Source organism: Salmo salar, chromosome ssa26 (genome assembly GCF_905237065.1).
Source record: "Salmo salar chromosome ssa26, Ssal_v3.1, whole genome shotgun sequence".
Lineage (NCBI taxonomy): Eukaryota > Metazoa > Chordata > Actinopteri > Salmoniformes > Salmonidae > Salmo > Salmo salar.
This window is the reverse complement of record NC_059467.1, coordinates 42,137,094-42,162,090: the sequence shown is the minus strand read 5'-3', so window position 1 is coordinate 42,162,090 and position 24,997 is coordinate 42,137,094. Positions and strand designations below refer to the sequence as shown.

General features: G+C 46.9%; 1 protein-coding gene across 5 annotated transcripts; it reads right to left on the bottom strand.

Moving 5' to 3' along the window:
• On the bottom strand, window positions 1-24,527 carry LOC106587728 (kinesin-like protein KIF23). 5 transcript variants are annotated; one of them, XM_045708377.1, is made up of 24 exons: window positions 24,405-24,527; window positions 20,824-20,890; window positions 20,569-20,697; window positions 20,367-20,472; window positions 20,121-20,257; window positions 19,710-19,828; window positions 19,306-19,476; window positions 19,042-19,083; window positions 17,622-17,734; window positions 17,414-17,535; window positions 16,790-16,892; window positions 15,630-15,709; window positions 15,397-15,516; window positions 14,231-14,393; window positions 13,908-14,069; window positions 13,341-13,507; window positions 13,010-13,183; window positions 10,064-10,270; window positions 6,253-6,507; window positions 2,630-2,866; window positions 1,290-1,378; window positions 894-972; window positions 703-755; window positions 1-579 (listed from the first exon to the last, which is right to left on the bottom strand). In XM_045708377.1, exons 1-24 carry the CDS (start codon window positions 24,416-24,418, stop codon window positions 567-569), a joined length of 2,922 nt encoding a protein of 973 aa, XP_045564333.1. In that variant the 5' UTR covers window positions 24,419-24,527; the 3' UTR covers window positions 1-566. The 5 variants fall into 5 exon arrangements, with proteins under 5 accessions (XP_045564333.1, XP_045564335.1, XP_045564334.1 ...); XM_045708379.1 differs by lacking the exon at window positions 6,253-6,507; XM_045708378.1 differs by lacking the exon at window positions 19,042-19,083.
• Between the last annotated feature and the right edge of the window lie 470 nt (window positions 24,528-24,997).

The following is a 24,997-nucleotide window of genomic DNA, read 5'->3' as shown; positions in this document are numbered from 1 at the left end:
TTCTCATTTCTTGATTTATTTTTTTTACAGTTTTTAAATAGTACATTCCTTCAAAAATACATGTATTTGCAGTCAGAGTCTGACCGGCAGGCTTTAGTAAAGTATATAATTGGGGTCGTTGAACTAGCAGCTTTCTACCATTGATTTTCTGCAGATTATGTGTCTGAATATAGGTCTATACAACAACAAAACAAGTACCTTGAAACAGAGAGAGAGAAAAAAAGAAAGTTACATTTTGTCATCTAAATAATCTTTGGGTGTGAAAACGCAGTGAAGGGAAGTGTCATAGGTGAAGGTAGTAAACTATACAATGACACGCTATACAATGTGATAACTTGTAGTTCTCTTATCTAAATCATCTAATACAAATCTAATTGAAAAATGTCCCTTTTAAGCTACGGTCATGATTAAATACAACTCAGGTCTTGATCATCACTTGTCTAGAAAAACAGTTATATAAAAAGTTTGACTTTAAAAAAAAAGATGCATAGTTTAAAGTGAAGGTAAGTTCACTAGTCCAATGCGCAAGACAAATCCAGCATAGACAAAGATGATCTGTCCAGTTCCTACTTTCTGCGTCTGAAAGAAGGGATGGAGAAAAGAAGAAGTGGAATTTGTCAACAACAGTTGATTAGTCAATACTATGAAAACATGCAATGTTGTCAGTCAAAATCCCTACTGGAATGTGATATAAATGCTCACTTCTGATAGCCAATCTGGAGACCAAGACCCGAGCTTGTGCTTGCCACTGGTGCCTGTTGGGAGAAAACATATTTTATACCCTGGGTCACACCAAATGTCTAGCTGATTTATACCTTTATGAGCAGGTATCATTACAAAACTCTAATGGCCGTTTTACTCCAGCCTAGGTGAATGAGTGATGGACAGCTTACCCTGTTCTCTCTGTCGTTCCAGTCCATCTTGTTCTCATCATGTTGTCCTGGCCCGTCTTCCGATGACCTCCTCTTACGACTTCATGGAACAGAAAATATTCACATCAGGTCTCTGAATGACTTACACTAAAAACATAGCCAACATTTATTTCAAGAAGATGAGACAGTGAGGTAATGTCCTCATCTCAACAGAAGATGATTTCTGATAGGGTTGCAAAAGGTTTCCAGAAACACCACTTGGAATATTCCTGGAAATAAGCATAAAATATGGAATCCTGCAAGCGGGATTTCGGGAAACCTAGAAATGTTGGGAAAGTCATCAGAATTTTGCAACGCTAAACACAACATCTGGCAAAGTGTCTGCATAATAACGGATAGGTTGGCCAATGGGCATACCTTGAAGCAGTTGGGCATTCCTGTCTAAGTGTTTCGATGTCTGTGAACTGCACGGCTTGTCCTCCACCTCTCGTTCTGAACACGTCTCCCTGAAGATGGACAACTATCAGATTAAGAGATGTACCACGCAGAAAGACTCAAAGTGAGGGATACAAATGCATTCCCCTTCACAGGTAAATCAGGTACAGTGCATTCGGAAAGTATTCAGACCTCACAACTTTTCCCACAGCCTTATTCTAAAATGGATTAAGATAAAAAAAAAATTACTAAATCTATACATAATACCCCATAACGACAAAGAAGAGTTTTTATTAAATTTTAAATAAGTATTCAGACCCTTTGCTATGAGACTCGAAATTGAGTTCAGGTGCATCCTGTTTCCATTGATCATTCTTGAGATGTTTCTACAACTTGATTGGGGTCCACCTGTTGTAAATTCAATTGATTGGACATGATTTGGAAAGGCGCGCGCACACACACACACACACACACACACACACACACACACACACACACACACACAAAAAACACAACACACGTGAAGTTAGGAACCACTAAGATTCCAACTGAGCAATCGGGGGTGAAGAGCCTTTGTCAAGGAGGTGACCAAGAACCTGATGGTCACTGACAGAGCTCCAGAGTTCCTATGAGGAGATGGGAGAACCTTCCAGAAGAACAACCTTCACTGCAGCACTCCACCAATCAGACCTTTATGGTAGAGTGGCCAGACGGAAGCCACTCCCCAGGAGAAGGCATAAGACAGCCCGCTTGGAGTTTGCCAAAAGGCACCTAAAGGACTCTCAGACCATGAGAAACAAGATTCTCTGCTCTTATGAAACCAAGATTGAACTCTTTGGCCTGAATTCCAAGCATCAGGTCTGGAGGAAACCTGGCACCATCCCTACGGTGAAGCATGGTGGCGGCAGCATCATGCTGTGGGGATGTTTGTAGCGTCATACCCAAGAAGACGAGGGTGTAATCGCTTCCAAAAAGGTACAAAGTACTGAGTAAAGGGTCTGAATACTTATGTATATGTATCCATTATGGGGTATTGTGTCTAGATAGATTAAATTGTTTTTTCTCTCTCATCAATGTTTGAATAAGGTTGTAACGTAACAAAATGTGGAAAAAGTCAAGGGGTCTGAACACTTTCCATGGTTGTAGCAGTACAAATCTCTATTTGAAACATTATTACTACTACTACTCATTGCTCAGGTATCAATATTCTATAGTAGTCGGAAAGATTCAAACCCAAAAAGGTGAAAAAGTCTAAAATATGAGACAGAAACAAAAAAAAAAGACACCAATTGAGGAATTTTTCCCCCCTCTTTCTTTTTTACCTTGATCAGTTTGGTCTGAATCTCCCCATCGGAGGCAAGCTCCTGATGCGTGAGAACATACTTGTGGCATTTAGACAGAGCTTTCTCGCTGGCCGCTGACACCTTGATTGCATTGGGTATGATTGGCTGCATGACCGTGTCTAAATCCAAATTAGAGAGTGGTTTGTGATCTACCCATCGCTCCCCACCCGCTGAGTGTGAGCGTCTGTGGTGCAGGCGAATCGGTGTCCCCGTGGTCTGGTGGGTCCCATTTAAAACAGTGAGGAAAAGACAAAAATCAGGGAATTATTGACAGTTGTGGTGTTAAGGGCCATTGGGTTAGTAGTAGCAGCGTCTACGGCGGACCGGCGACAGGCATTAGTGTGGGTAGAGTGGGCTGGCAAAACATAAAGCCCACGGTTTATACACAGTATAGTTTGAGGTGTTATGTTTAACAGGTATAAATTGGACAATCCTCTATGCTCTGGAGGTTCAAATGAATCGGATATGATTAAGATAATTTCCCTTCCTGTAAGCTAGGCTAATGGAAGACCAATGACAGGTATACTGTAAGTCAATATACAGTGGCAAGAAAAAGTAGGTGAACCCTTTGGAATTACCTGGATTTCTGCATTAATTGGTTGTCAAATTTGATCTGATCTTCATCTAAGTCACAACAATAGACAGTGTGCTGAAACTAATAACAAATTACTGTATTTTTGTCTATATTGAATACATAATTTAAACATTCAGTGTAGGTTGGAAAAAGTATGTGAACCCCTAGGCTAATAACTTCTCCAAAAGCTAATTGGAGTCAGCTAACCTGGAGTCCAATCAATGACGTTGGTTAGACCTGCCTTGCCATATAAAAAAAAAAGAAACTCAGAAAATGTGAGTTTTCTATTCAGAAGAAGCATTGCCTGATGTGAACCATGCCTCGAACAAAAGAGATCTCAGAAGACCTAAGATTAAGAATGGTTGACTTGCATAAAGCTGGAAAGGGTTACAAAAGTATCTCTAAAAGCCTTGATGTTCATCAGTCCATGGTAAGACAAATTGTCTATAAATGGAGAAAGTTCAGCAGTGTGGCTACTCTCCTTAGGAGTGGCAGTCCTGCAAAGATGACTGCAAGAGCACAGCTCAGAATACTCAATGAGGTTGAGAAGAATCCTAGAGTGTCAGCTAAAGACTTACAGAAATCTCTGGAACATGCTAACATCTGACGAGTCTAGGATACGTAAAACACTAAAACAAGAATGGCGTTCATGGAAGAACACCACGGAAGCCACTGCTGTCCAAAAAAAGCATTGCTGAATGTCTGACGTTCGCAAAAGAGTACCTGGATGTTCCACAGCGCCACTGGCAAAATACTCTGTGGACAGATGAAACTAAAGTTGTTTGGAAGGAACACACAACACTACGTGTGGAAGAAAATAAATATATGCACCGCACACCAACATGAAACCCTCAACCCAACTGTAAAGTATGGTGGAGGGAGCATCATGGTTTGGGGCTGCTTTGCTGCCTAAGGGCCTGGACAGCTTGCTATCAGACGGAAAAATGAATTCCCAAGTTAAAGACATTTTGCAGGAGAATGTTAGGCTGTCTGTCTGCCAATTGATGCTCAACAGAAGTTGGGTGATGCAACAGAACAACAACCCAAAACACAGAAGTAAATCAACAGCAGAAGGGCTTCAGAAGAAAATACGCCTTCTGGAGTGGCCCAGTCCTGACCTCAACCTGATTGAGATGCCGTGGCGTGAGCAGTTCATACCCAACATCCCAGGAATATTTCTGAACTGAAACAGCTTTGTAAAAGAGAGGAATGTTTCAAAATTCCTCCAGACCGTTGTGCAGGTCTGATCCGACTACAGGAAACGTTTGATTGAGGTTATTGCTGCCAAAGGAGTGTCAACCTGTTATTAAATCCAAGGGATCACATACTTTTCCCACCCTGCATTGTGAATGTTTACAGTGTGATCAATGAAAAGTATAATTGTTTGTGTTATTAGTTTAAGCAGACTGTATATTGTTGTAACCGAGATGAAGATCAGATACATTTGTATGACCAATTTAGGCAGAAATCCAGGTATTTCACACACTTTCTATTGCCACTGTATATACACATCAGCTGCCAACATTATGATTGAAACCAGGTTAGATATGAGTTTTATAGCAGCAATCTATAGCATTATGAATTGATGAATGGATTGTTTCATAAGAGTATTATTAGTACTTGGTAGTTTATTAGGATCCCCACTAGCGGTTGCTGAAGCAGCTACTCTTCCTGGGGTACACAAAAAGTCTGAGGAGATTTGTGAATATTGTATATGTGAAAGTGCTGAAAAATGTTACTTACTGTACGTAATACAGCCTACACTAGCGGACAATGTAACATAAAATGGGAGGATAATGGTGATGATAAATGTGATGAGGACACCCTGGTTATCAGTCCTGTGGTGGCCATTACAGACAACCAAACACATATCAAGCAGCTACTGATGCAATTCTGCAGGATGATTGTTTAAGGGTCTACAAGCATAGCAGAACTAGCTACGGTACATCTACACACATACAAACACACAGATTAAAGCCTACAGGACTACAAGCATAGCAGAACTAGCTACGGTACATCTACACACATACGAACACACAGATTAAAGCCTACAGGACTACAAGCATAGCAGAACTAGCTACGGTACATCTACACACATACAAACACACAGATTAAAGCCTACAGGACTACAAGCATAGCAGAACTAGCTACGGTACATCTACACACATACAAACACACAGATTAAAGCCTACAGGACTACAAGCATAGCAGAACTAGCTACGGTACATCTACACACATACAAACACACAGATTAAAGCCTACAGGACTACAAGCATAGCAGAACTAGCTACGGTACATCTACACACATACAAACACACAGATTAAAGCCTACAGGACTACAAGCATAGCAGAACTAGCTACGGTACATCTACACACATACAAACACACAGATTAAAGCCTACAGGACTACAAGCATAGCAGAACTAGCTACGGTACATCTACACACATACAAACACACAGATTAAAGCCTACAGGACTACAAGCATAGCAGAACTAGCTACGGTACATCTACACACATATGAACACACAGGACTACAAGCATAGCAGATCTAACTGCTGTGATATCAGCGTCGCAATTTTTTGTTTCCATGGCTAAAATTAAAACACGAAACAGACCAAACTCTTGGGCCCTTTAAAAACCTGTTATATGGTAAATACTGTGTTATAGCTTGGAACATGACTCTGGAAGACAACATAGTGATGTTTGTTTCAACAAAAGGACTGTTTTCCAGAAGTTAAATCCACTTTGTGTTTCCTTTTCTTGCCATGACACTAACGAGTATCGATACTGGTATCAGCCTGGTCCTAATAGCTAGCACATGTACAGTAGGTAAGTATACAAACCAAGCAGCTACAGTTCTATCCGGGTCTAGGGTGCAGTTCTATCCGGGTCTACAAGCATGGCAGATCCAGCTACTTAAAGTTCACCTCCTGATTTCCAAGACACAGATGAAGCCAAAAGCAGGACTATGCTTAATCTTTGTCTGGGAAACCAGTCCCTTAGGGTGAAATTCTAACACACACTAACCCTTGAACTTGACTCTAGGTCTAGCCCATATGTGTGGCTGGGGCCCGGGGCCTCTGTCTCAGGGGCCCATCGCTGGCCTCTCCTGCGGCCCACACTGCTGCTTCCGTATGGGGTCGTTCTTCCGTACGCTCCGGGTGTCCCGGGGGGGTCCCTACCTATGGGGAACCTCTGCTCCCACTCAGAGATGACGGAGGCTACTGACAGACTACCAGCGGAGGAGGAGGGTGGAAGGGGGTGGCACTGAGCTGTGCTGACCTGGTGGTGGTAGCAGGAGGGAGTCTGGGAGTATTATATGAAGTCTGTAGCATGGCATCTACAACACTGTATTCACAACGTTGTAGGTAACATTGTAACAAATAGAACCAACACGATGCCCTATTCGGGTACATGACAGACAATCATATCTGTTCTACAGCATACAAGTTTCTATCTGAACACTGTAATGTCACAAATGTCAGCAGAGTGAAACAGACACTACATGCAGGGGGCCAGTAACGGTCAGACAGCAGAGTGAAACAGAGACACTACATGCAGGGGGCCAGTAACGGTCAGACAGCAGAGTGAAACAGAGACACTACATGCAGGGGGCCAGTAACGGTCAGACAGCAGAGTGAAACAGAGCCACTACATGCAGGGGGCCAGTAACGGTCAGACAGCAGAGTGAAACAGAGCCACTACATGCAGGGGGGCCAGTAACGGTGAGACAGCAGAGTGAAACGAGACACTACATGCAGGGGGCCAGTAACGGTCAGACAGCAGAGTGAAACAGAGACACTACATGCAGGGGGGCCAGTAACGGTGAGACAGCAGAGTGAAACAGACACTACATGCAGGGGGCCAGTAACGGTCAGACAGCAGAGTGAAACAGAGACACTACATGCAGGGGGGCCAGTAACGGTCAGACAGCAGAGTGAAACAGAGACACTACATGCAGGGGGCCAGCAACGGTCAGACAGCAGAGTGAAACAGAGACACTACATGCAGGGGGCCAGCAACGGTCAGACAGCAGAGTGAAACAGAGACACTACATGCAGGGGGCCAGTAACGGTGAGACAGCAGAGTGAAACAGAGACACTACATGCAGGGGGCCAGTAACGGTCAGACAGCAGAGTGAAACAGAGACACTACATGCAGGGGGCCAGTAACGGTGAGACAGCAGAGTGAAACAGGACACTACATGCAGGGGGCCAGTAACGGTCAGACAGCAGAGTGAAACAGACACTACATGCAGGGGGCCAGTAACGGTGAGACAGCAGAGTGAAACAGAGACACTACATGCAGGGGGGCCAGTAACGGTGAGACAGCAGAGTGAAACGAGACACTACATGCAGGGGGGCCAGTAACGGTCAGACAGCAGAGTGAAACAGAGACACTACATGCAGGGGGGCCAGTAACGGTCAGACAGCAGAGTGAAACAGAGACACTACATGCAGGGGGGCCAGTAACGGTCAGACAGCAGAGTGAAACAGACACTACATGCAGGGGGGCCAGTAACGGTCAGACAGCAGAGTGAAACAGACACTACATGCAGGGGGGCCAGTAACGGTCAGACAGCAGAGTGAAACAGACACTACATGCAGGGGGGCCAGTAACGGTCAGACAGCAGAGTGAAACAGAGCCACTACATGCAGGGGGGCCAGTAACGGTCAGACAGCAGAGTGAAACAGAGACACTACATGCAGGGGGCCAGTAACGGTCAGACAGCAGAGTGAAACAGACACTACATGCAGGGGGGCCAGTAACGGTCAGACAGCAGAGTGAAACAGACACTACATGCAGGGGGGCCAGTAACGGTCAGACAGCAGAGTGAAACAGAGACACTACATGCAGGGGGCCAGTAACGGTCAGACAGCAGAGTGAAACAGAGACACTACATGCAGGGGGCCAGTAACGGTCAGACAGCAGAGTGAAACAGAGACACTACATGCAGGGGGCCAGTAACGGTCAGACAGCAGAGTGAAACAGAGACACTACATGCAGGGGGCCAGTAACGGTCAGACAGCAGAGTGAAACAGAGACACTACATGCAGGGGGCCAGTAACGGTCAGACAGCAGAGTGAAACAGACACTACATGCAGGGGGCCAGTAACGGTCAGACAGCAGAGTGAAACAGAGACACTACATGCAGGGGGGCCAGTAACGGTCAGACAGCAGAGTGAAACAGAGACACTACATGCAGGGGGGCCAGTAACGGTCAGACAGCAGAGTGAAACAGAGCCACTACATGCAGGGGGCCAGTAACGGTGAGACAGCAGAGTGAAACAGAGCCACTACATGCAGGGGGCCAGTAACGGTCAGACAGCAGAGTGAAACAGACACTACATGCAGGGGGCCAGTAACGGTGAGACAGCAGAGTGAAACAAGACACTACATGCAGGGGGCCAGTAACGGTCAGACAGCAGAGTGAAACGAGACACTACATGCAGGGGGCCAGTAACGGTCAGACAGCAGAGTGAAACAGAGACACTACATGCAGGGGGGCCAGTAACGGTCAGACAGCAGAGTGAAACAGAGCCACTACATGCAGGGGGGCCAGTAACGGTGAGACAGCAGAGTGAAACAGAGACACTACATGCAGGGGGGCCAGTAACGGTCAGACAGCAGAGTGAAACAGACACTACATGCAGGGGGGCCAGTAACGGTCAGACAGCAGAGTGAAACAGACACTACATGCAGGGGGCCAGTAACGGTGAGACAGCAGAGTGAAACAGAGCCACTACATGCAGGGGGGCCAGTAACGGTGAGACAGCAGAGTGAAACAGACACTACATGCAGGGGGGCCAGTAACGGTCAGACAGCAGAGTGAAACAGACACTACATGCAGGGGGGCCAGTAACGGTCAGACAGCAGAGTGAAACAGAGACACTACATGCAGGGGGGCCAGTAACGGTCAGACAGCAGAGTGAAACAGAGCACTACATGCAGGGGGGCCAGTAACGGTCAGACAGCAGAGTGAAACAGAGCCACTACATGCAGGGGGGCCAGTAACGGTCAGACAGCAGAGTGAAACAGAGCCACTACATGCAGGGGGCCAGTAACGGTCAGACAGCAGAGTGAAACAGAGACACTACATGCAGGGGGCCAGTAACGGTCAGACAGCAGAGTGAAACAGACACTACATGCAGGGGGGCCAGTAACGGTGAGACAGCAGAGTGAAACAGAGACACTACATGCAGGGGGCCAGTAACGGTCAGACAGCAGAGTGAAACAGAGACACTACATGCAGGGGGGCCAGTAACGGTGAGACAGCAGAGTGAAACAGACACTACATGCAGGGGGGCCAGTAACGGTCAGACAGCAGAGTGAAACAGAGACACTACATGCAGGGGGCCAGTAACGGTCAGACAGCAGAGTGAAACAGACACTACATGCAGGGGGCCAGTAACGGTGAGACAGCAGAGTGAAACAGAGACACTACATGCAGGGGGCCAGTAACGGTCAGACAGCAGAGTGAAACAGAGACACTACATGCAGGGGGCCAGTAACGGTCAGACAGCAGAGTGAAACAGAGACACTACATGCAGGGGGCCAGTAACGGTCAGACAGCAGAGTGAAACAGAGACACTACATGCAGGGGGCCAGTAACGGTGAGACAGCAGAGTAATAGTACATGTGGTCTAATGACACAGCACTTCAACCCACCATGCAACACAACGGTCCATCAACATTAGACTAGTTCCACAGTCAATATCTATTACAATAACGTCAAATCACAATCATTTATAGCTGGAGCGATAGATGGATAGAGAAAGAGAGCGAGGGAGAGACGGCGAGGGAGAAAGAGAGGCAGTGACAGGGTGTAACAACTCACGGGCAGTGGTGAGCGAGATCTCTTCTCAGGGGCGCGAGGCTGATCCGTCTCCCGGGAGGCCCTCTGGGGCTTGTCTGGGGGACGCTGCTGCTCTGAGGTGGCGCTGCTGTTGCTCTCTGATACGATGGCCTTCAGCTGCTTCAGCTTCTCATCCTTCACCCACAGCTTGTTCTGCATCTCCAGCTGCTTGGCGTTCACACGACGCTCCTGAGGTAGCAAGAGAAAGACCAATGTTAACTACACAACTTCAACAAAATGTAAGTAGCACTGAACTACAATAAACACCACACCTACCCTCAACTATGTTTATGACCCACAGTCTGGGGTTAGTTAGCAGCTGAGTGACCCCCCCCCTCACAGTCTGGGGTTAGTTAGCAGCTGAGTGACCCCCCCCACAGTCTGGGGTTAGTTAGCAGCTGAGTGACCCCCCCTCACAGTCTGGGGTTAGTTAGCAGCTGAGTGACCCCCCCCAACAGTCTGTGGTTAGTTAGCAGCTGAGTGCCCCCCCCCCACAGTCTTGGGTTAGTTAGCAGCTGAGTGCCCCCCTCACAGTCTGGGGTTAGTTAGCAGCTGAGTGACCCCCCCACAGTCTGGGGTTAGTTAGCAGCTGAGTGACCCCCCCCTCACAGTCTGGGGTTAGTTAGCAGCTGAGTGACCCCCCCTCACAGTCTGGGGTTAGTTAGCAGCTGAGTGACCCCCCCAACAGTCTGGGGTTAGTTAGCAGCTGAGTGACCCCCCCCTCACAGTCTGGGGTTAGTTAGCAGCTGAGTGACCCCCCTCACAGTCTGTGGTTAGTTAGCAGCTGAGTGACCCCCCCCTCACAGTCTGGGGTTAGTTAGCAGCTGAGTGACCCCCCCTCACAGTCTGGGGTTAGTTAGCAGCTGAGTGAACCCCCCTCACAGTCTGTGGTTAGTTAGCAGCTGAGTGCCCCCCCTCACAGTCTGGGGTTAGTTAGCAGCTGAGTGACCCCCCCTCACAGTCTGGGGTTAGTTAGCAGCTGAGTGACCCCCGCCCAACAGTCTGTGGTTAGTTAGCAGCTGAGTGACCCCCCCCCTCACAGTCTGGGGTTAGTTAGCAGCTGAGTGACCCCCCCTCACAGTCTGGGGTTATTTAGCAGCTGAGTGCCCCCCCCCTCACAGTCTGGGGTTAGTTAGCAGCTGAGTGACCCCCCTCCACAGTCTGGGGTTAGTTAGCAGCTGAGTGACCCCCCCCCACAGTCTGGGGTTTAATAGCAGCTGAGTGACCCCCCCGCCACAGTCTGGGTTAGTTAGCAGCTGAGTGACCCCCCCCTCACAGTCTGGGGGTTAGTTAGCAGCTGAGTGACCCCCGCCCAACAGTCTGTGGTTAGTTAGCAGCTGAGTGACCCTCCCACCCTCACAGTCTGGGGTTAGTTAGCAGCTGAGTGACCCCCCCAACAGTCTGTGGTTAGTTAGCAGCTGAGTGACCCCCCCTCACAGTCTGGGGTTAGTTAGCAGCTGAGTGACACCCCCCCAACAGTCTGTGGTTAGTTAGCAGCTGAGTGACCCCCCCTCACAGTCTGGGGTTAGTTAGCAGCTGAGTGACCCCCCTCACAGTCTGGGGTTAGTTAGCAGCTGAGTGACCCCCCCCCCTCACAGTCTGGGGTTAGTTAGCAGCTGAGTGACCCCCCCCTCACAGTCTGGGGTTAGTTAGCAGCTGAGTGACCCCCCCTCACAGTCTGTGGTTAGTTAGCAGCTGAGTGACCCACCCCCCCCCTCACAGTCTGTGGTTAGTTAGCAGCTGAGTGACCCCCCCCCACAGTCTGGGGTTAGTTAGCAGCTGAGTGACACCCCCCCTCACAGTCTGGGGTTAGTTAGCAGCTGAGTGACCACCCCCCCTCACAGTCTGGGGTTAGTTAGCAGCTGAGTGACCCCCCCCTCACAGTCTGGGGTTAGTTAGCAGCTGAGTGACCCCCCCCTCACAGTCTGGGGTTAGTTAGCAGCTGAGTGACCCCCCCCTCACAGTCTGGGGTTAGCTAGCAGCTGAGTGCCCCCCCTCACAGTCTGGGGTTAGTTAGCAGCTGAGTGACCCCCCGCCCAACAGTCTGGGGTTAGTTAGCAGCTGAGTGACCCCCCCGCCCAACAGTCTGGGGTTAGTTAGCAGCTGAGTGACCCCCCAACAGTCTGTGGTTAGTTAGCAACTGAGTGACCCCCCCTCACAGTCTGGGGTTAGTTAGCAGCTGAGTGACCCCCCCTCACAGTCTGGGGTTAGTTAGCAGCTGAGTGACCCCCCCTCACAGTCTGGGGTTAGATAGCAGCTGAGTGACCCCCCCTCACAGTCTGGGGTTAGTTAGCAGCTGAGTGACCACAGAAAGAGTGGGGGCGGGCTGAGGGGAGGGGGGGGGGGGCTGAGGGGAGGGAGGGAGGGCTGAGGGGAGGGAGGGAGGGAGGGCTGAGGGGAGGGAGGGAGGGAGGGCTGAGGGGAGGGAGGGCTGAGGGGAGGGAGGGAGGGAGGGCTGAGGGGAGGGAGGGAGGGAGGGCTGAGGGGAGGGAGGGAGGGAGGGCTGAGGGGAGGGAGGTCAGAGGGGAGGGAGGGCTGGGGGAAGGAGGGTAACACTTCACTTACACACTCCTTCTCCCACTGGTGGGGTTAGTTACCAGCTGAGTGACCCCCCCCTCACAGTCTGGGATTAGTTAGCAGCTGAGTGACCCCCCCCCTCACAGTCTGGGGTTAGTTAGCAGCTGAGTGACCCCCCCCCCCTCACATTCTGGGGTTAGTTAGCAGCTGAGTGACCAGATCTATTGAAAGAGTGGGGGAGGGCGGGCTGAGGGGAGGGAGGGAGGGCTGAGGGCGAGGGAGGGCTGAGGGGCGGGCTGAGGGGAGGGAGGGAGGGCTGAGGGGCGGGCTGAGGGGAGGGAGGGAGGGCTGAGGGGAGGGAGGGAGGGCTGAGGGGAGGGCTGAGGGGAGGGAGGGTAACACTTCACTTACACACTCCTTCTCCCACTGGTGTTTGGTGTCAGACACCATGCCCTGCATGCGTGCCTCCATGCGCTTCCTCTCCGACAGCTCCCGCTGCAGCCTCTGCTCACGGCTCTCCAGCTCCTGCTGCAGCGACCGCTTGTCCCCCTCATAGATATTGGTGGTCTTCTGAAGAATGTCAATCTGAGGGGGGGCATAAAAGGCATGTAAAAAGTTCAGGGATGTACGAATGCATGGGTTTCAGTGATATAAAAATGCAGCTGAGGTCAGGAGATGGAGAGAACGAGGCAAAGGGGGGGAGAACAAGGCGGGGGAGAGAGATGGAGGACTTAGACTTCACCTTGTATTCCAGCATTTTGGATTTCTTCTCCAGCCGATCCATCTCATTCTTCTGGTTGAACATGATCTTGTCCTTCTCCCCTAGTTTACCCCGCTGTTCATGGATGAAGTTCTCCTTGGCCATCAGGTGGCCATCAAACTCCTGGAGCATCGATTTCAGCGTGTTGGCTGTTGGAAAGGGGGAAAAGGAATGGAAATGAATCCATTGGTACAGATTTAACTTTACTCTTGTCCACTAAAGGTAGACAATATGTTTACACTAACTAAACATTTACATATAGCAAAACATGCCCTAAGAAAAGTCAGATAAACATCAAAAGACAATGATGAATTTTAATAGAGGAAGTCTGACATTTCAAACGCTAGACTAAATGTACAGCTCTAAAGCCCGTAGTATTTTATTAGGATCCCCTTAAGATGTTGCTAAAGCAGCAGCTACTCTTCCTGGAGTCAACACAGAACATTAACAGACAACAACAGAACTACAGTACATACATTTAAAATAAATAAAATAGGTCCTGTACTGACAAAATACCCTTCATTAGGTCTATAGTGGCCTGGTCCGTACCAGTTCTGGTGTACTGCTCAGTGATCATCTGGCGGATGCGGTGCCTCCTCTCCAGCACCTCTATGAGGCGGGGCAGGATCTGCTCATCGGTGGGATCCACCAACTCACAGGCAGGCAGGGCCGGCAGGCTGTCCAGGAGCTGGTTCAGCACCAAGCCATCCTCTGAAAGATCAGTGGAGAACAGATTAACTTCACTTAACATTAGTGCTGCCTGAGGTGGTGGTCACATTGGACGGTTCTAACATCACCCATGTACAATCAGATGATATAGATATAGATATATATCTCTCTCTGTCTCTCTGTGATTATGTGTGTGTACATACCGGTGTTGTTGGGTCCCCCAGGGCGCTCCTCCTGGCGTCGTGACAACTCATCTCTGAGGGCCTGGTTTCGGTGTCTCCGCCCCGCCGCCAGGCTGCAAATGGGCCTGTCCACCGGCCGCGCCACCTCAACCTCCTGGGTCAACTCCGCAAAGCGCATGACCAACTGAAGGAACACACACACGGTTACGTCTTGTTGATATTTCCATTTCTTAGGGCTGTTATTGGGATCTAACTCAGATCAGTTACCATGGTTTCTTAGGGCTGTTATTGGGATCTAACTCAGATCAGTTACCATGGTTCCTTAGGGCTGTTATTGGGATCTAACTCAGATCAGTTACCATGGTTTCTTAGGGCTGTTATTGGGATCTAACTCAGATCAGTTACCATGGTTTCTTAGGGCTGTTATTGGGATCTAACTCAGATCAGTTACCATGGTTTCTTAGGGCTGTTATTGGGATCTAACTCAGATCAGTTACCATGGTTCCTTAGGGCTGTTATTGGGATCTAACTCAGATCAGTTACCATGGTTCCTTAGGGCTGTTATTGGGATCTAACTCAGATCAGTTACCATGGTTTCTTAGGGCTGTTATTGGGATCTAAGTCAGATCAGTTACCATGGTTTCTTAGGGCTGTTATTGGGATCTAAGTCAGATCAGTTACCATGGTTTCTTAGGGCTGTTATTGGGATCTAACTCAGATCAGTTACCATGGTTCCTTAGGGCTGTTATTGGGATCTAACTCAGATCAGTTACCATGGTTCCTTAGGGCTGTTATTGGGATCTAACTCAGATCAGTTACCATGGTTTCTTAGGGCTGTTATTGGGATCTAACTCAGATCAGTTACCATGGTTCCTTAGGGCTGTTATTGGGATCTAACTCAGATCAGTTACCATGGTTCCTTAGGGCTGTTATTGGGATCTAACTCAGATCAGTTACCATGGTTTCTTAGGGCTGTTATTGGGATCTAACTCAGATCAGTTACCATGGTTCCTTAGGGCTGTTATTGGGATCTAACTCAGATCAGTTACCATGGTTTCTTAGGGCTGTTATTGGGATCTAACTCAGATCAGTTACCATGGTTTCTTAGGGCTGTTATTGGGATCTAACTCAGATCAGTTACCATGGTTTCTTAGGGCTGTTATTGGGATCTAACTCAGATCAGTTACCATGGTTTCTTCATAGTCGTCGGCTTTAGGGTTGACACACACAACCATGCGGACTTTCCCTTCACCGTCAAAATAGTTCTTGAACAGATGAGTGACTTTAGAGTCTCTGTAAGGAACCATCTGAAACAAAAACACACAGTATCATCGTGTTACTTTATGACATAATATCAGAGCTTGACTCATCTGGTCTACAGTTTTATCAAGTACACAGAGATTCATTCAAAGTGACCAACCCGGTTTGTTCCACACATCTGGTTCTCTCTGAGGACTTCTATACAGGTGCGTAATGTCATCAGGGACTGGTTGATGTTGCCTGGGGAAAGAGTGGAGATGCCAGGTAAAGATGGGTGCATGTTGTGAAGCTGTCAGTAGGTCAGTACTAGTCTGGGTACCAGTCTGTTTAGCCATGATTCCACTCCTGTCATGCTTAACATGTGGCATATGACAGAGCACAAGGAGTGGAGTGGAATGTTAGCTAAACAGACTGGTCCCCAGGCTAGGTCAGTGGTGCTGTTAGACAAACAGAATGTTAGCTAAACAGACTGGTTCCCCAGGCTAGGTCAGTGGTGCTGTTAGACAAACAGAATGTTAGCTAAACAGACTGGTTCCCCAGGCTAGGTCAGTGGTGCTGTTAGACAAACAGAATGTTAGCTAAACAGACTGGATCCCCAGGCTAGGTCAGTGGTGCTGTTAGACAAACAGAATGTTAGCTAAACAGACTGGTCCCCAGGCTAGGTCAGTGGTGCTGTTAGACAAACAGAATGTTAGCTAAACAGACTGGTTCCCCAGGCTAGGTCAGTGGTGCTGTTAGACAAACAGAATGTTAGCTAAACAGACTGGTTCCCCAGGCTAGGTCAGTGGTGCTGTTAGACAAATAGAATGTTAGCTAAACAGACTGGTTCCCCAGGCTAGGTCAGTGGTGCTGTTAGACAAACAGAATGTTAGCTAAACAGACTGGTTCCCCAGGCTAGGTCAGTGGTGCTGTTAGACAAACAGAATGTTAGCTAAACAGACTGGATCCCCAGGCTAGGTCAGTGGTGCTGTTAGACAAACAGAATGTTAGCTAAACAGACTGGTTCCCCAGGCTAGGTCAGTGGTGCTGTTAGACAAACAGAATGTTAGCTAAACAGACTGGATCCCCAGGCTAGGTCAGTGGTGCTGTTAGACAAACAGAATGTTAGCTAAACAGACTGGTTCCCCAGGCTAGGTCAGTGGTGCTGTTAGACAAACAGAATGTTAGCTAAACAGACTGGTTCCCCAGGCTAGGTCAGTGGTGCTGTTAGACAAACAGAATGTTAGCTAAACAGACTGGTTCCCCAGGCTAGGTCAGTGGTGCTGTTAGACAAACAGAAAAGTAAAGGATTTTTCTATGGGTCCCACGTTGTCAGCTCACCTGCTTCCCGGAGGCGGCTGCCCTCTGCTTTAGTCCTGCTGGTGCGTTCACTCCCTGCCAGGTCCACCAGACACAGCTGGCTAACAGTCACCTGGTTCTTGTCCTGTAACACAGCCAGGCTAGGCTATCAGAGACTAGGCTATCAGAGCTAGCACTGGTTGAAGGCCACGTGGTCCAGTGATAGCTGTTAGCATGCTTGCTCTGTATTGGGTCTTCTAGTGAAACATACATGAGCTAACACAGCTTCTACTAGTGAAGGAGCAGCAGATATTTATTGTGCTAGTTCACATAGTAATTAAAGGATGTTTGAGTTTGTTATCTTAACATTAGGTCAAGGCAGGGATAGAGAGTATGCCAGCCCACCGGGCCCACGCTAGTACGGGTCACACTGGGCTGGTAGAACATTTTCCCAACTAGCCTCCTGGCTAGTGACATTTTATATTTTCAGATATCGCGTGGCACAGATATTAGACCCAGGCTACTAAAAAAAAGTGTGGTGTACTAGCCTGGCTGGCCATGCCCAAAATCCTTGTTCCATCCCTGGGACAAGGTAGTGGATTTTGGCTTCACTTCTATATGAAGAACTGTATCGGCAAGATATAAAGATGCAAGGTTCAAAGTCACCTGTAGAATGTGGTCTCCATCTGCATCCAGCGGAGCTTGTGCAAGTTTGACAATAAACACACTGTGAGAGCGACTGGACTCGCGATTCAGCTGAGTATCGGCAATCCTCCTTTTCTTTTGACCTGGACAAAAGCAAAAACTGTAGACTAATACAATCAGAAGGAAAAAATATTTTTTCTTCAAAAGAAATGACTAAAATCCCACTCACCCCGCCAAAACACTTGGAAGGCTTCCTCTGTGGACTTCACCTCGACCTCTGTACATCCTGACACATACATGTTGTGGTTCTGGTCCTCACGTAAAATCTTTGATTGAGGCAGTCTGCAACCGTGCAGAGCAACAATACGGTTAACCACCACACAGCCTAAAACAAATAAACTAGACTAACCACTAGCAAAAAGTCAACATGACTATGTTAAAACAACGGTTATAACTGTTCAAAACAGTCAACGGGTAAAAGACATGCATTATGTCAAGCTTCCCAGCCGCAGCACAGATCAGTTTCACCACAGCCATTCAAGGATGTGTTTACACCAATCTCATGATAATCAGCAGAGGTTAAAAGCACTACCTCTACAAAGGCAACCAGAGACAGAGGAATAAAAGCAAATAGTTACTCCAAAAGGTAATACTACATGTTTAAATGTATATACTATATAATAACACTACATACCACTCATATTATATGCAGGGTTCTAGATTGGGAGGGGATGTAGTGGAGGGATGATGGTACCATACGTATTACATGCAGGGTTCTAGATTGGGAGGGGATGATGGTACCATACGTATTATATGCAGGGTTCTAGATTGGGAGGGGATGATGGTACCATACGTATTACATGCAGGGTTCTAGATTGGGAGGGGATCATGGTACCATACGTATTATATGCAGGGTTCTAGATTGGGAGGGGATGATGGTACCATACGTATTACATGCAGGGTTCTAGATTGGGAGGGGATCATGGTACCATACGTATTATATGCAGGGTTCTAGATTGGGAGGGGATGATGGTACCATACGTATTACATGCAGGGTTCTAGATTGGGAGGGGATGATGGTACCATACGTATTATATGCAGGGTTCTAGATTGGGAGGGTATGATGGTACCATACGTATTACATGCAGGGTTCTAGATTGGGAGGGGATGATGGTACCATACGTATTACATGCAGGGTTCTAGATTGGGAGGGGATGATGGTACCATACGTATTACATGCAGGGTTCTAGATTGGGAGGGGATGATGGTACCATACGTATTACATGCAGGGTTCTAGATTGGGAGGGGATGATGGTACCATACGTATTACATGCAGGGTTCTAGATTGGGAGGGGATCATGGTACCATATGTATTACATGCAGGTTTCTAGATTGGGAGGGGATCATGGTACCATATGTATTACATGCAGGGTTCTAGATTGGGAGGGGATCATGGTACCATATGTATTATATGCAGGGTTCTAGATTGGGAAGGGATGTAGTGGAGGGATGATGGCTAGATAATTCTGCCATGTTTTTATACTTTTAAACTGTATACACTTATCCTGGGATCAGATATATGAAAGTGCTCCTATGAAACAGCTAGTTGATCAGTGTGGTCCCAGGCTAGTTATAAACTAACCACGTACATCAACTCAGGGATCCGCAGAGGTGTGTCTCCACCGGGTCGCCTAACAAAGACAAAACATTTCACATCTCTAACCTACAATACATCTTACATTGACTGGTGCATTCTTCACACTAAAATTAACTGTAGAAGATACAAATGACAGGAAAGACGTGCGGTAGGAACACTCTTGCAGAATGATTTACTGGTCACCCTTAACATATCTTTCCAATTAAATTACACAAAAATATATAACTACTGGTAGCGCAACAAAGCCTGGACTTACTTGTGTCGTATGGGGTCTATTGGAGCTTCTTCCAGCAGATCGTAGATGTAGTTATTGTATATTTCTATGTAGGACACAAACACACTGTAACAGCTGTCCTCGTCAACTCCCTCACATTTGCAAGCCTCCCCTGGACTGATCATGTCTGCAAACTCTGGATCAGGTTTTTGCCTGAAGGACAGAACCAACACAAAACCTCAGTCTCAAACCAGCTTCAACAATCAAGAAAGTGAAATGGCCATTTCCAATATCATTTCAACAGGTTGTCTTTTTGTCATCCAAATAGTCTCTGAAACACTCAAATCAATGCATGAAAGATGTCAATAACCTAGCATCTATTTACATCTGAGGATGATCACAAATATGTGCACGAAACATGTTTGGCTTCTAAAACCCATGCATACTTTGAGGACGGTGTTTTGGGCACTGCAGACTGTTGATTTGAGTCTCTCTTCTGTCTCTCCAGGAGAGCGTCCACCTGACCTTGGATCTCCATGCCATTCTTGTCGTCGGTCCTAAACACCTACAAGATTGAACATTTGAAAGCTAGACGTATAGGGTTTAGCACTCAATGTAACATTTGGAGAACCTGAAATTCAAATAGTAAAATAATATTGGCTTTTTTGCACATATTAGCTGTTGAATAAAATGGCCAACTCAAAGTTAAGTCTCTCACAAGCACTTGATTGGCTAGTGTACCAATACATCCAGTTCAATGTATAAATCTCTGATGAAAAGACGAGGACAAAAGCATACAATGATGCCCTGTAGGAACAGAGTTTACACCCAGAGATATGACGTAAAATAAGTCTTACAAATCTCTTGGCCTGTAATGGAGCAATGCTGTTGAATAGCATGTCCAGAGAGCGGGGGAGGAGACCACCTTCTCCAGGAGAGCCTGTCATGGTAAACGTCTTTCCACTGCCTGTGACGCCATAAGTAAAAAGCAATCCTATGGACAGCAAAGAAAAACAAAAATCGCCGCTCAACACCCTGTCGAAACCGAATACTTTAAAAACGTATGCATTATTAAAAATAAACGAGCAGTTTCGGTCACTTACCATTCTTGCAGTGAATGAGGTCATCCACAAGTGGTTTGGCAACATCCTCAAACAACTCTATTTGGGAGGTTTGGATCCCAAACACTTTTTTGAAGGAGTACTGAGTCTGTGAAAGAACACGTTCATTATGAGATGACACAGGAAGATGCATCATGGAGCGAGAGAGAGACATGTAATGTAGTTAGCTGTGTTACACCTGTACCTCTTTGTATTCCCCATTGCGGTTGGCTTTGATGCCATCAGGAGCATGCAGCTGAATGGTGGTGCTGCTGATCATTTCAATACAACACTCCTCATCTGTAGCGCCTAAAGGGCGGATACGGCAGTACACCTGCACACAGCAAATCACCATACTGTAAGGCATGTTATTCACTAGCTACGTACAGATTATTTTGTCATTATTAACTTGCTTTTAGTAACTATTAATTGAGGTGACAGCTGACAGTGACCAACTTACACCAACTGGGTCTTTTTGTGTGTGTGATGTTTTCTTCAGGGCTGGCCTCCGTGGAGTTTTGCCCTTTCTGTGAAATGAATGAGAGGCATTTAGAGGTTGAGTAGCTACAGTACATTTACACAGTAACGGACTTGGAGAAAGTGGCTGAAAAAAAAAACACTGCAGCAAGACATGGCTAGCATAACTAACACATAGTTAGATACAAATACAGAAGACAGCAGATCCGACCCGCTTGCTTACAGCTGCACTTGGGTCAGACAGGCTTCCTGTGTAGATTAAGACTTCAGTTAGTGCTAAACACAGCTGCTGGAATCTTGACTAGAACCAGAAAACGTGATCATATTACTCCAGTGCTAGCCTCTCTAGACAGGCTACCTGTCAAGGCAAGGGCTGATTTAAAGGTTTTACTGCTAACCTACAAAGCATTACATGGGCATGCTCCTACCTACCTTTCCGATTTGGTCCTGCCATACACACCTACACGTACGCTACGGTCACAAGACGCAGGCCTCCTTACTGTCCCTAGAATATCAAAACAAACAGCTGGAGGCAGGGCTTCCTCCTATAGAGCTCCATTTTTATGGAATGGTCTGCCTATCCATGTGAGAGACGCAGACTCGGTCTCAACCTTTAAGTCGTTATTGAAGACTCATCTCTTCAGTAGGTACTATGATTGAGTGTAGTCTGGCCCAGGAGTGAAGGTGAACAGAAAAGCACTGGTGCAACAAACGCTGTCTCTGTCTGGCCGGTTCCCCTCTCTCCACTGGGATGCTCTGCCTCAAACCCTAGTGGTGTGGGGGCTGTGCTTTGGCAAAGTGGGTGGGGTTATATCCTGCCTGTTTGGCCCAGCCCGGGGGTATCGTCGGACGGGGCCACAGTGTCTCCCGGCTCGGCCTCCCGTATTTATGCTGCAATAGTTTGTGTCGGGGGGCTAGGGTCAGTCTGTTATATCTGGAGTATTTCTCCTGTCTGAATTTAAGTGTGCTCTCTCAGAGGACCTGAGCCCTAGGACCATGCCTCAGGACTACCTGGCCTGATGACTCCTTGCTGTCAGAGACCTGGCCGGGTGGTGCCAGAATAACAACCTATCCCTCAACGTAACCAAGACTAAGGAGATGATTGTGGACTAGAGGAAAAGGAGGACCGAGCACACCCCCATTTCTCATCGATGGGGCTGTAGTGGAGCAGGTTGAGAGCTTCAAGTTCCTTGGCATCCACATCAACAAACTAGAATGGTCCAAACACACAAAGACAGTCGTGAAGAGGGCACGACAAAGCCTATTCCCTCTTAGGAAACTAAAAAGATTTGGCATGGGTCCTGAGATCCTCAAAAGGTTCTACAGCTGCAACATCGAGAGCATCCTGAGTGGTTGCATCACCTCCTGGTACGGAAATTGCTCGGCCTCTGACCGCAAGGCACTACAGAGGGTAGTGCGTACGGCCCAGTACATCACTGGGGCTAAGCTGCCTGCCATCCAGGACCTCTACACCAGGCGGTGTCAGAGGAAGGCCCTAAAAATTGTCAAAGACCCCAGCCACCCCAGTCATAAACTGTTCTCTCTACTACCGCATGGCAAGCGGTACCGGAGTGCCAAGTCTAGGACAAAAAGGCTTCAACAGTTTTTACCCCCCAAGCCATAAGACTCCTGAAAAGGTAATCAAATGGCTACCCGGACTATTTGCATTGTGTGCCCCCAACCGCTCTTTTTTATGCTGCTGCTACTCTCTGTTTATCATATATGCATAGTCACTTTAACTATACATTCATGTACATAGTACCTGAATTGGGCCGACCAACCAGTGCTCCCGCACATTGGCTAACCGGGCTATCTGCATTGTCCCGCCACCCGCCAACCCCTCTTTTACACTACTGCTACTCTCTGTTCATCATATATGCATAGTCACTTTAACCATATCTACATAATAATGTACATACTACCTCAATCAGCCTGACTAACCGGTGTCTGTATGTAGCCTGTCTTTTTACTGTTGTTTTATTTCTTTACTTACCTATTGTTCACCTAATACCTTTTTTGCACTATTGGTTAGAGCCTCTAAGTAAGCATTTCACTGTAAGGTCTACACCTGTTGTATTCGGTGCATGTGACATAAACTTTGATTTGATTTGTCCCCAGTCCACCTGGTCATGCTGCTGCTCCAGTTTCAACTGTTCTGCCTGCGGCTATGGAACCCTGACCTGTTCACCAGACGCGCTACCTGTCCCAGACCTGCTGTTATCAACTCTCTAGAGACAGCAGGAGCAGTAGAGATAATTTTTTTCACCTTTATTTAACCAGGTAGGCCGGTTGAGAACAACTGCGACCAAAGCAGTGTGACAAAAAACAGACTTCCACATGGAATAAACAAATGTACAGTCAATAACACAATACAAAAAGTCTATATACAGTGTGTGCAAATGAGATAAGATTAGGGAGGTAAGGCAATAAATAGGCCATAGTGACAAAGTAATTACAATTTAGCAATTAAACACTGGAGTGATAGATGTGCAGATACTCTGAATGGTTGGCTATGAAAAGCCAACTGACATTTACTCCTGAGGTGCTGACCTGTTGCACCCTCTACAGCCACTGTGATTATTATTATTATTATTATTTGACCCTGATGGTCATCTATGAACATCTTGGCCATGTTCTGTTAAAATATACACCCGGCACAGCCAGAAGAGGACTGGCCACCCCTCATAGCCTGGTTCCTCTCTAGGTTCCGGTCTTTCTAGGGAGTTTTTCCTAGCCACCGTGCTTCTACACCTGCATTGCTTGCTGTTTGGGGTTTTAGGCTGGGTTTCTGTACAGCACTTTGTGACATCAGCTGATGTAAGAAGGGCTTTATAAATACATTTGATTGACCATGGAGCCAGCGCCATATGTTTCTCGGAAAACTGTCCATTTCGTCCTCATGTTAGGTAGCAGAAGTCATAGCAGTCATTTTGGACTGGCCGTGTCAGCCAATCAACTCCTTTTCTTGTTCAACTTGACATGCCATTCCATAATGGCCGATGTGGCTACTACTAGCTAGCATTAGGACAGATGGCAGTTTACTTATAAACTAACAGTTGTTCAATCTTATTGGTGTAACTATTGGGATAATGGGACAATTCGGAGTACAAGGTATTTCTTCATTCCTGCATTGAGGTACCTTTCCGATATATCTTGCAGTGGTTCCTTCTGCCTTAAACTACACAGTTAGCCTGTCAGACCCTGGTGCAGCTGTAAGCAAGCGGGTCGGATCTGCTGGCTACAAAATCAGCCCACCCTTCAGAAAAGTGTACATATTCAAGTCAACAGCGCAAACTGGCGTCTCAATTTATTGTGTTGGCTAACGTCTATGCTATTATGTTGGAGTAACTTGCTAAGCTGGCAAACATTACATTCGACATGATACTTTGCTAGCTAGCCACAGTTGGCGTGATATCTATCAATCAAGGTTATCTGCCGGTCTAGCTAGTTTAGTTAGCTAGAATGCTAGCTACCTTGTTCGCTATCGTTATTAAACTGCTTACGAATATAACCACAATTTTTAACTAATGAAAACTTTACATAATAGTACAGTATTGTACTTACGCAGGTCTTTGCATTTTTTATGTTGCCTTTGTTTATCTTTCCCCTTAAGTTCGGTGAGCTTCTTCAGTTTTTGAAAATTCCCTCTCGTGTGACGTCACGTAGGTGTTGGTGGTTTTGAGCCAGTAAAAACGCAGACAGCTTCATCCGTATGTGAAGGAAGCCCCGCCCCCACATTTGTGTTGCCCCAAATGACCTTATCTACCCTGACCGAAAACCTGGGATCAGCTGAGTGTGTGCTGCACACTTCTGCATTATCATTTGTTGGGAATAAAACTAACCATGTCTTCAATAATCATTCAATAAAAAAATATTGTGTACAATGTCTATTTCAAGAATATTGTGCTTATGATAAAATCCAAAGTGATCCTCTAGCCTACATGTGGTTAATGAAATAAGAGAAAGTGAGCTAAAGGCTCTTCTTCAAATGTACTACAATGAGAAAACCGTGTTTGGAGTTTGCTGTAGGCCTAGTTCTTGTGTTGCATTCACAGGATGTTTTTGCTCTCTAGTTCATTTCAAGGCAATACACATACACCTTTTATTTATGGGAATTCACAATAAATAACATTACAAAATATATGATCTAAAATAAG